The following is a 12,249-nucleotide window of genomic DNA, read 5'->3' on the forward strand; positions in this document are numbered from 1 at the left end:
TTATGAAATAAGGTCAAATATACTGAGTCAAAAAAGAAACTTCACAAAATGTAATTTGAAAAATAATGAATAATTTTCTCTGATGATACATCTATGTATCCGAAATGGGATCCCTATCTTTCGACTCTAGAAAAACGTTAGCAAAACCCACTCAAACCCATCCATTCGTCGTGCAAATGATGTTAGTGCCAAATCAGGTTTTGCACGTGCAGTCGATCACGTGATCTTCGCATCGAAGTTTTCTTCATATGCACGTGTTTGCATTGGCCTCAAGAATTGAAAAAACACTTTTAAACCACAGTTCTAACGGTACATGAAATGCCACGATTGTCAAATGTGCAACGTGAACATGCCGTTGGCATGTTGCAAGCGGGAAGATCAGTTATTGACGTCGCAAGAGCAATGGGATGCAGCCGTCGCACTGTGTATGACTTGCGAGGTCGTCTACAACAAACTGGCACCACTTCTGATCGCCCAAGGTCGGGTCATCCACGTGTGACGTCACGGTGACCGTCAAATCGTCCTACGTCACCTACGTGACAGATTTCTGCCGGCTACACGAACCCGGCTGAGATGTTCAGAGGTCGACTGTCCTCACAGACCATTCGAAATCGGTTGCGGGCTGCCAATCTCTATTCTCGACGTCCATATCGTGGGCCAATATTGACGCCGTTTCATCAACGTCAACGTCTGCTGTGGGCCCAACGTCACCTTCGATGGACCGAGAGAGACTGGAATCGAGTCGTCTTTAGCGATGAATCCAGGTTTACCCTCAGATTCGCGGACGGCAGGCATAGAGTCTGGAGACGACGTCGTGAACGGTATGCCCAATGTTTTGTACAGGAAGTCGACAGATTCGGGGTTGGAAGTTGCATGGTGTGGGGTGCTTTCTGTGGGGACAACCGTTCCCGACTTCTGGTCATCCGTGGGAAACCTCACAGCTGCTGCTTACTGCGACCAGGTGTTCACCCCCTGAACTCGTTCCTTTCATGGCGGCTCATGGTCCAGGTCTACACTTCCAGCAAGATAATGCTCGGCCGCATACCGCGATGTTGACACGAAATTTCCTTCAAAACGCTGGAATCAACGTCATGGACTGGCCATCGAGGTCCCCTGACCTTAATCCAATAGAGCACGTTTGGGATGCACTTGGGAGAAGGCTTCGTGGTCTTAGGAACCAACCTCAGAATTTGCAGGAACTTGGCGCTGCCTTGCAAAAGCAATGGCGCAGAATCCCCAACCACGTGTTCACAAGCATCAGGCAGTCGATGAGGAGACGGTGTTTGGCAGTGGTGAATGCGCGGGGCGGCCATACACGATATTGAACTGAGAAATTTCGCATTTTTATTCTTGTGACTTGACATTCTGTATACCCATGTTTTGGAACGGCGGTGTAGCCTAATGGAACTGATTATGGCACTGTCAGTGTATCGAGTACATCACACAGATCTCAGCAATGAAATAATAACAATTTAACCATCTTACCATCTCTTGTTCTTTTATAGTGCCCTGAAGAAAGAATGTGAAGTTTCTTTTTTTGACTCAGTATAGTTTCTTTGCGACTATCGATTTTCAATATATTTTTCATTATAACAAAATTATCTTGTTACTGATATTTGTTAACGACATAAGAAAATTCTTAAAATGACTTTCGTGTTGTACTATAAAATTATTGGCGTTTTCTAGGAGTAGCCATGTTTGGAAATTCAGAGTTATCTTTCCATGGAAATAGTCCGAGACTTCATCATCCCCGTGCCAGTTTGCGATTAGACCAGTGAAGAAAATAGCCACGAGAGGGGGTACGAGTCGCCATCCGGCTTGCCGGAATGGCACGAGTAGTTACGAACGATTGTTGCTCTGGCGTAGGAATATGTTTATTAATATCCGGACACTCATGTTTCATTTATTAGTCCGGACTAATACCGGATTTATTGTGCTCACCCACTGAGGTGTCATGTCGAAGTTTCTAACGGATATAGACTCGCTTATTTAGGTACCTTGTGTTGTTTGAGGTGTAGTTGTAGTGGTAGTGGTGGCTGTCCCTGTCGCTGTTGTAGTCGTTGTTGTTGATGTCGTTGTCGTTGTACACTTGTGTATATTACATTGCTCCGACCCGCTGCTGGCAGCAAGATAGCACCACACATACCCTGTTGGGAGGATGCTACCACCAGAAGGGTCGCGGCAGTAGTTGCTGGCACCACCGTAACCAGAGCCAGCGTTGCCGTTGGTGATGTCAAAGTAGTTGGAATAATAGGCGTGGTTGTTCGGAGACCTGTTCTGCCACGACTGACATGTTTTCCCAGATGCGGTTACGGACACGGTTCCACTGTAGACGGCCGTGCTTCCTTGCAGCGTAAAGCAGGGCGCTGAAATAAGAGAAGCGAGTGTATTCCTTTCATGACGTTACAAATATTTCAGATATGCCAAAACTAGAGGGTACACAGTGTAGAACACTTTGGTTGACAATATTGAGATCCCGATCCACAAAGCGTTCGTAGCGCTACGACATTCGCAAGCCAATGGTAAACTGTAAAGTTACGACCAGGGACCCTATCCACCAAATGTTCGCAGCGCTACGACATTCGCGAGCCAATGGTAAACTGTAAAGTTACGACCTGTCGTAACCTTACGAGTACTTTGTGGATCGGGACCAAGGGACCCTATCCACCAAATGTTCGTATCACTACGACATTTGTAAGCTCATGATGAACAATAGATATACGATAGGTCGTAACACTACGAACGCTTTGTGGACCGGGACCCGGGATGATTAATGGATCCAGTCTTGGATTCGAACCCACAACTAGCAAATCCAGATATGTTTCGGTTGTGTGGAACCTCGAATAATGCGGCACCAAAACCCCTGTAAACATTTGGACTATGATACCCTTGATTTAGTGGTCCGGTCTTAGATGTTTTCTTGGTGAATTATTGAGATATCCATTGTATATTTTAAGTGTGTAAATTATTGGTGTAAAATGCTGAAACTCTCTTATACTGTATTTTGAAGACATGTTATTATATGCTTTAAGGACTGGGAAACAGTAGCGGTAAATTGCAATGGTTAACATTGGGTTATAAAAAAGTTATAAAAAGATACATTATTCTAAAATATATTTATAGAATAGATTAAAATGTTCAGGACAGGACAGTGACATTCAGCTTTGAGGGATGGTGCAAAAGGTTTTGGATTCACCAGGTTTAAACTTTGGTGTGATTTGCTTTTCGTAGTTTTCTTCATCTCTAATCACAGAAGAGCTCTTGCTAAATGTAGAACAAGCACCAACAAATTACGAATATAAACAGATATATTCGGGAACACAGACATGACAGCATGTACAATGTGTAAACTACCTTATATAGAAGACGTATATCATTGTACTCTGATTTGTAACAAGTATTGCTCACTGAGGCATTACTATATCCCATGTAAAAATGATGATCATCCAACTGTACATAGATTTTAAAAGCTAATATTAACAACAAAGAAATGAAGCTGTGTTGGAGATGGTCTTGGTTGAACTTTCTCCTTGTGTACTGGTTTTAGCATGTAAACTGGCTTAGGATGACATGGGTCAACCAGGTCAGTGAGCCTGACCACCCGATCCCGTTAGTCGCCCCTTACGACAAACATGGGTTGGTGAAGACCAATTCTAACCCGGATCTTCACGGGTCACCTGGGCATAAGACCTATGCTGGTGAATACATTACTACCCCAAGTGTCTCAAAGTACTTTTTATGATGAGTTCTATGTGTCGAGGAATATTATTTATCTTAATTGTTTAGTTGCTGTAAACAGAAACCGCATCCACGGTCGTTAGACCAATTCCAACTGTATGGTGATTATGTGTTTGTTTAACGTCGAATACACATTCCTATAGCTGTATGACGCGGTCTGTAAACCATCGTCTCTGGACCAGACAATCCAATGATTGACATTTTGAGATACTATCACTGAAAGTAGCATAATCGCTCACTTATGACAGCTTCATTTTGTTTAACCCTTCAGGCATTTTCCTGGAAATGGTTTCACATTGTTTAACTGGACACGGTTCAGTAATGCTTCCTAATTGAAACTCTGGAATACTAGCAATATACCACAGAAAATACATGTTTGATAAAATTATTTTCTATCAAATTAATAAATATTGCCCACAAATAAATTTATGTTGGTGCACCCCAGGACTTATGGGTCCTGTCCAATGTAATGGGTCTTTCTTTCACAGAAAAATATGTATTTTCAGAATTTTCATACCAGAAACACAATAAACGTGTGTTTCTTGTTTTGTTACCTGCTGTTGTGGTAGTAGTGGTCGTTGTAGTCGTTGTCGTAGTCGTAGTCGTTGTTGTTGTTGGCGTTGTGGTAGTTGTGGTCGTGGTGGTGGGGGTCGTTGTCGTTGTTGTAGTTGTAGTAGATGTAGTGGTTGTAGTCAATGAAGTAGTTGTTGGTGTAGTAGTTGTCGTTGGTGTAGTGGTTGTCGTTGGGGTTGTTGTTTCAGTTGTCGTTGGTGTAGTTGTTGTTGAAGGGGTTGTTGTTTCAGTTGTTGTTTCAGTTGTCGTTTCAGATGTCGTTGGTGTTGTGGTTGTCGTTTCAGTTGTTGTTACAGTCGTTGACTCTGTCGTTGACTCTGTCGTTGACTCGGTCGTTGAATCAGTCGTCGTTGCTTCCGTTGATACAGTTGTGGAGATACAGTTTGGAATATCGCAGACTCCCCATACAAAACTGCCATCGGCAATGAAACACCACAACTGTCCCATAGAGGTGACAGCACCCCCTGAAGGATCCCGGCAGTAGTTCATGGCGCCCGCGAAGCCCGGGCCAGCCGCTCCGTTAGTTACCGTGAAGTAGTTAGCGTCGGTGTATATATGGAACACAGGAGACGTGCTTTGCCACGCCTGGCATGGCTTGCCGTTAGCCGTAGTCGACGTCTTACCGCTGTATACTGCCGTGCCTGACTGCAGCGTGTAACATTCCGGTGCAACTTGAATAAAACAAGGATACATGAATAAAACGGAACAAATTGAAACGGGCTGTAGGGTTCCCAGTAAAATCTTTCGATTTGAAGATTACCTGGTGAGATTCATACTTGGTAACGAATATCGATCTGAATATAACCATCATCGATTAGCCAGTGTATTAAATCAATTTGTTATCAATAAATTACCAGGACCCAAGCGCCTCATCATTCCGGAAGTGACGTCATTGACTCCATCTATATCTTAGCAAGTACTTACCAAGTGTTCGTGATAATGGTAAGCATGTGTTGCCCTATCGGTAGCACCCCCATTTAATTCAATTTACCTAAATAAGCATTTACAGCCGGACTCCACACAGCTGCCCTCCTGCCATGGGACGGCGGTCTTTTAACAAACCAGACAATCAGGTGATAGAGTAAGTGAGTGAGTGAGTTTAGTTTTACGCCGCACTAAGCAATTTTCCAGCTATATGGCGGCGGTCTGTAAATAATCGAGTATGGACCAGACAATCAAGTGATAAACAACATGAACATCGATCTATTGATATTGATACGATGACATGTTTCAACTGAGTCACCGAGTCTGATCACCTGATGATAGCTGAACCAGATATTCCAGTTGCCAATCTTGAATTATGATCGTTGAAGTTCAGTTGGTTGGTTGGTTCGTTGGCTGCTTGTTGTCTAACTCACCAGTTTTCCAGCTATGTGGTGGAGGTATGTAAATAATCGAGTCTGGACCAAACAATGCAATGATTAACAGCATGAGCATCGATCTACGCAATTGGGATACGATGACATGTGTCAACTAAGTCATTCAGCTTGACCACCCGATCCCGTTAGTCGCCTTTTAACGACAAGCATGGGTTGCTGATGACAAAACTCGGATTGAAGTGGTGAAATCTGTTGCTTGTTTATAAATCAGTTAAAACGCGATATCTTCCTCGTTTATAGGACTTCTTTGTTGTTTTTACCACGTGATATGTTAATTAAAAACTTCATATACCCTACCCGTTGTCGTTGTCGTTGTAGTGGTAGTGAGCGAGCAGTCGGGAATATTGCAGTTTTCAAACACGCCCATGCCGTCCCCACGAAAACACCATGGTACTTCCCTTGGGGTAAACGGTCCCCCCGAGGGGTCACGGCAATAATTCATGGCACCCGCGAAGCCAGGACCGGCGGCGCCGTTGGTGACGTCGAAGTAGGAAGCAACGTTGTATTCATGATAGGTCGGAAACTGGTTCTGCCACACCTGGCACGCACTTCCACTGATCGTTGTCGACGTCGTGCCGCTGTAGACGGCGGTGCCAGCTTGCAGTGTGAAACACTCTGGAGCAGCTGGAAGAAATAATGTGAGTGAATATTGTTTTATTCCACCTGGAACAGTTCCTGTTTTGTCCATGCATGTAAGGCAGATGTGGAAACAAATCTGTGATGTGGTTTCAAGCGACGTGTCGTTTAAATGGGTATAAAGGTCAATGGCATGTTACAAAAAAAAAAAAAAAAAAAGAAAAGAAAAAAAATAACCCCCCCAAAACCACAACCCCCAAACAAAATATACATTAATTGAATAACAATAACAAGGTGCCAAGAAATCCATTTTAACACAATTACGATGGTTAGCGATTTAATTTAGGTTTTTATTGATTCCAACATAGTGTAAATAGGATCTTATTATCTATTTAGTGTACTGAATTTTTTATTAACATTTCTAAATTATATCTTAAGTATCTTATTTTCTACCTGCTCCACTTATAAATGTATTGCACTTTGAAAGGAAGAAAACCAATTGGGGGGAGACATCTTGTTGCACTGATCAGCCTATATAGTCAGTGGTGTCCCCACTATAAGAAAAGTGAACGAAATGAGGGCCATGCCACAACGGCCATTATCATTAACTATTTTGGATTGATATTTAGAAAGTGTCGAAGCGACTCACTGCTGAAAGACAATCTCATATTCCTTGTCAGTAATCTATAAAGTGATCAAAATTCTTGACAGTGTATTGAGATACGTACACGAAGGTACGACTTACACTGTATGTTCCGTGATGTAACGGTATTTCTCCTGTATACTAAAACTGATGGCATTAACAAATATTTCTTGTTTATGATAATATAATAGAATGGAATAGAAAAGTAAATGTTTAAAATAGAATAGACAGATGTCAAGTGGAATGTTTGAAATACTAAAAAATAGAACAAGTGGGTTGCAACGTTCGTAGCGCTACGACGTACGTAATCCTTTGATAAGGTCGTAAAGTTACGAACACTTTGTGGATCGGCACCCTGAAACGATATAATACAACGTACTGAAGTAAACTAAACAGAGCACGAGAAATATTCATATAGAATAGGTTCAACAGACACTCGTCCTTCTTGGTAGTGACACTGGAATAGTTGCTTTAATATTTCATGTTTACATACCTGTTGTGATTGATGAATCCGTTGTTGTTGCTTCAGTGGTTGTGTCAGCGGTTGTGTCTGTAGTCGTGTCCGTGGTTGTGTCTGTGGTTGTGTCTGTGGTTGTGTCAGTGGTTGTGTCTGTGGTTGTGTCAGTGGTTGTGTCTGTGGTTGTGTCCGTAGTTGTGTCTGTGGTTGTGTCAGCGGTTGTGTCTGTGGTTGTGTCAGTAGTCGTGTCTGTAGTCGTGTCCGTAGTTGTGTCTGTGGTCGTGTCTGTGGTTGTGTCCGTAGTTGTGTCTGTGGTTGTGTCCGTAGTTGTGTCTGTGGTTGTGTCTGTGGTTGTGTCTGTGGTTGTGTCTGTGGTTGTGTCTGTAGTCGTGTCCGTAGTTGTGTCTGTGGTTGTGTCTGTGGTTGTGTCCGTGGTTGTCTCCGTAGTCGTGTCCGTAGTTGTGTCTGTGGTTGTGTCTGTGGTTGTGTCTGTGGTTGTGTCCGTGGTTGTGTCCGTGGTTGTGTCTGTGGTTGTGTCTGTGGTTGTGTCCGTGGTTGTGTCTGTGGTTGTGTCCGTAGTCGTGTCCGTGGTTGTGTCCGTGGTTGTGTCTGTGGTTGTGTCAGTGGTTGTCTCCGTAGTCGTGTCCGTTGTTGTGTCTGTGGTCGTGTCTGTGGTTGTGTCTGTGGTTGTGTCAGTGGTTGTCTCCGTAGTCGTGTCCGTAGTTGTGTCTGTGGTTGTGTCCGTGGTTGTGTCTGTGGTTGTGTCAGTGGTTGTGTCTGTGGTTGTGTCCGTAGTCGTTTCCGTAGTTGTGTCTGTAGTCGTGTCTGTAGTCGTGTCTGTGGTTGTCTCCGTGGTTGTGTCCGTAGTTGTGTCAGTGGTTGTGTCTGTGGTCGTGTCTGTGGTTGTGTCTGTGGTTGTGTCAGTGGTTGTGTCAGTGGTTGTGTCTGTGGTTGTCTCCGTAGTTGTGTCTGTGGTTGTGTCCGTAGTTGTGTCAGCGGTTGTGTCCGTGGTTGTATCGGTGGTTGTCTCCGTGGTTGTTTCAGTAGTAGTTTCAGTTGTTGTTTCGGTTGTTGCTTCCGTTGTTGTAGATGTTGTCGTTGGAGTTGTCGTGGTAGTCGTCGTAGTAGTAGTAGTAGTGGTAGTGGTGGTAGTTGTTGGAGTTGTTGTAGTCGTCACAGCACAGTTCTGTATATTGCAAACTTCCCATATTCCAGTGCCATCACTAATGAAACACCACACATACCCCACTGAGGATATACCACCCCCTGATGGATCTCTGCAGTAGTTCAGGGCACCGCCGTAGCCGGAGCCGGGGCTGCCGTTGGTGACGTCGAAGTAGCTGGATTGGTACGCATGTGGAATTGGGGACTGGTTCTGCCAATACTGGCATGGTCTTCCACTGATGGTGGTTGACGTGGACCCGGTGTAGACGGCAGTACCCCCTTGTATCGTGTAACACTCAGGAGGCGCTGGAAATGTACACATTAATTTGGATGCAATCGTTCTATCGAGTGATGCTTTTATTCAGTTAAATTTCGAATTCATTATAATTTTGCGTAAAAATATTCGAGAAATTAATCGAGAAAATAAATGGACCAATAATAGACGCAAAGCGAAATAAATATAATTCAACGTAATTGAAATTACAAGAAAATAGTCTCACTAACCTGAACTACGTGACAAAATTAAATTAATATAAAAGATGCAATTTCGTAATAAAATATTGGAGAACATCGATGCACCAATTAGCTTTAAGGGACGATTGGCATCGCTTGGATGGGACTCAGTATGCTGGCTTCAATAGACAATACGTCTGGTTGAAAGAAAGCTCTTTATTGGGTAAATGTAATGTAAGTAATTATCGTATGAAAGTTAAGCATTAATATCTGTGTGTGCACGGACAGGCGCTGATAAAACACAACATGAAAAAGGATGTGAGATGAAAATCCTCAGTTAAATGATAACAACAGTATCACTTCCATCGCCTTCACAAACTGTGTGTGGAAACAGGAACAGGCCATCTGATAATCTATAAACAGGGTCTTGTATATGGCAACTGGATATTTTTCATCACTAAAGTGTAAAACCAAGAACCAGGCTAGCTATTCTCGAAACTTCGTAAGTCCTACGAACTTCTTAAGCCCATTCTTAACACATTGGCTACGATCAAAGTTAAGAATTCTTAGGGCTACGAACGTTTCGAGAATAAGGGCCCTGGACAGTTTTAGAAACAGAGACCATCAGGCAACAAGGACATATGGTCATGGACTTCTTTTACTGACTGAGTTTGGTTTTACGCCGCTTTTAGCAATATTCCAGCAACATCACGGCGGGGACTTCTTTTAACAACAGCTTGTAGCATATTTCATGTCAAAGTATTTCATATTTCAAATGGTTCCTAAATAACGACACATTTACGTCCACCAGGGTCCTTGGGCCCGATCAACAAAGCGTTCGTAGCGTTACAAGCTATCGTAACTACATTGTTTATTATAGACTTACGAATCACGTAGCACTACGATCGTTTTGTGGATCGGGTCCCTGATTAGCTATTCTCGTAGCCCTACGGACGTCTTAAGCCCATTCTTAACACATTAGCTACGATCAAAGTTAAGAATTCCTAGGCTACGAACGTTTTCGAGTATAAGGGCCCTGGCTAGCTATTCTCGAAACGTTCGTAGCCCTACGAACTTCTTAAGCCCGTTCTTAACACATTGGGTACGATCAAAGTTACGAATTCTTAGGGCTACGAACGTTTCGAGTATTAGGGCCCTGATCCACAAAGCGTTCGTAACGTTACGACCTGTCGTAACTTAATAGTTAATCATAGGATTACGAATGTCTTAGCTCTGCGAACGTTTTGTGGATCGGGACGAGGAAATGGATCAACGTACTACCATCTTACGTGTGGCTCCGGGAGCGGGAGCTGGAGTCGTTGGTACGCAAAATGGGACGTTGCATCTGCCCCAAATTCCGGAACCGTCGCTGACGAAGCACCACACATATCCGACAGGATTAACACCTCCTCCTGAAGGATCTCGGCAGTAGTTGAGGGCTCCACCAAATCCCGGCCCCGCGGCACCGTTGGTAATGTCGAATTGGCTTGAGAAGTACCCATGGAAGATGGGTGTTTTACTTGACCAAGCTTGGCATGGCTGGTTGGCCTGGGTAACGGCCACGGTGCCGCTGTATACGGCAGTGCTGCCGCTGAGGGTGAAGCAGTCAGTCGCACCTGTCACTGATATTGAAAAATAAGACACAGTCATCATCTGAACAAATCACTATATGCGTGTGATATACGTTGGTGGGCTGGGAAGTCGAGTTTTAGCGACTTCAGCAGTAGGAATATCAGTACCTGTATTATCACGAAACATAGTTTGTAATGTTTGGTAAATCTTGAACTGGATATTACAACAGTCTGATCCTCGTCAGAAGGACCTGAAACTTAAGCATCCTGAGTGAGTGAGTGACTTTAGTTTTACGCCGTACTCAGAAATATTCCAGCTATATGGCGGAGGTCTGTAAATATTCGAGTCTGGTCCGGGGATCAACAGCATGAACATCGATCTACGCAATTGAGATACGATGACATGTGTCAACCCAGTCAGCGAGCCGGACCACCCGATCCCGTTAGTCTCCTCTTACGACAAGCATGGATTACTGAAGATCAATTCTAACCCGGACCTTCACGGGTTACAGCATCCTGCGTCAATCGTGAATATTGGCAGCAACAGCAACATCAGCACCTGCATCATCACGCGACATAGTTTATAATAACATGTGCATTTTGAACTGGATGTTACAACGACCCGATCCTCAGCAGAAGGACTTGAAGCTTCAGCATGCTGAACTAGAGTACATCGTGAATATTGGCAGCAACAACAACATCAGCACCTCTATCATCAACATCATAACTTCAACATCTCGAGTCAATCCTGAATATTGGAAGCAACAGCAACACCAACACCAACAGCAGCAAACCACACCTGGATCTTTACCATTAATATACATCATTCATAATATGCAACGTGAACCAGACTCTGGGTAAAACGGATCAAAGTATCAACAGTTAGAGTGTGTCATGTTTCTTCGTACCCGATTCGACATGTAGCCTCCACCTTAGTGAAACATGTCATTACCATGACATATCCTACAAACAAACGCAACCCATCAGTCGAAATCGTTTAAAGATTAATTCTGGGATGTGTTTCAATCATGGAGATTAGGCTTTAACGTTTGCAGGACAATGAACTGCATCACGATGCTTTGAAGACCATTGTGGCATCATCCGTAACCATGGCATTACAATCCAGTGGTATCACTTAATTTGACTGTTTTGTGTCATTGGGTGTTGTTTAATGCCGGTCAGCAATATTCCAGCTATATGGCAGCGGTCTGTAAATAATCAAGCCTGGACCAGACAATCCAGTGATCAACATCACGAGCATCTAAGCAATCAGATTACGATGTCAGCGAGTCTGACCGCCTGATCCTGTTAGTCGCCTCGTGGGCAGCTGAAGACCATTTAAAACCCGGTCACTTAATTTGACACTGGACCTGTGTAGTACCTGTACTTTCTACACTCAAGACACTGGTTATTACTGTTTACCTACAAAATAATTTGAACGAATACATGCTGATGACAAATAGAATTTAACCTAAGCGTCCTTTGCTATCAAATATATCAAAATATGTCCATAACTAATAAATAAGACATCAATCGACGCTAGCGAGTGTATGTGTGTGCGTCTGTGCGCTCGTGCGCGTGTGTATGTCTAAGTGTTATGGGTGTGTGCAGGTTTGTTTAAGTGTCAGGCAGTGTCAGGACTTATTGTTAGAGGCGACGACATTTGATTCGGGTAGTTCCGTTTGGTGATTTGGT

At 43.6% G+C, this 12,249-nt stretch overlaps 1 protein-coding gene across 1 annotated transcript in view; it reads right to left on the minus strand.

The window, feature by feature from the left end:
- LOC124285710 (apolipoprotein(a)-like) overlaps nt 1-12,249 on the minus strand; it is a 36,961-nt gene that overhangs the window by 10,961 nt on the left and 13,751 nt on the right. The window contains exons 7-11 of the mRNA XM_046721986.1: nt 10,273-10,605; nt 8,627-8,836; nt 6,138-6,314; nt 4,293-4,982; nt 1,998-2,366 (exon numbers count right to left, since the gene is read on the minus strand). Of these exons, the coding sequence (XP_046577942.1) occupies nt 1,998-2,366; nt 4,293-4,982; nt 6,138-6,314; nt 8,627-8,836; nt 10,273-10,605 (1,779 nt within the window). The remainder of the gene's footprint in view (nt 1-1,997; nt 2,367-4,292; nt 4,983-6,137; nt 6,315-8,626; nt 8,837-10,272; nt 10,606-12,249) is intronic.

The sequence above is a fragment of the Haliotis rubra genome, unplaced genomic scaffold (assembly GCF_003918875.1).
Source record: "Haliotis rubra isolate DU_JTF1 unplaced genomic scaffold, ASM391887v1 Scf367, whole genome shotgun sequence".
NCBI lineage: Eukaryota > Metazoa > Mollusca > Gastropoda > Lepetellida > Haliotidae > Haliotis > Haliotis rubra.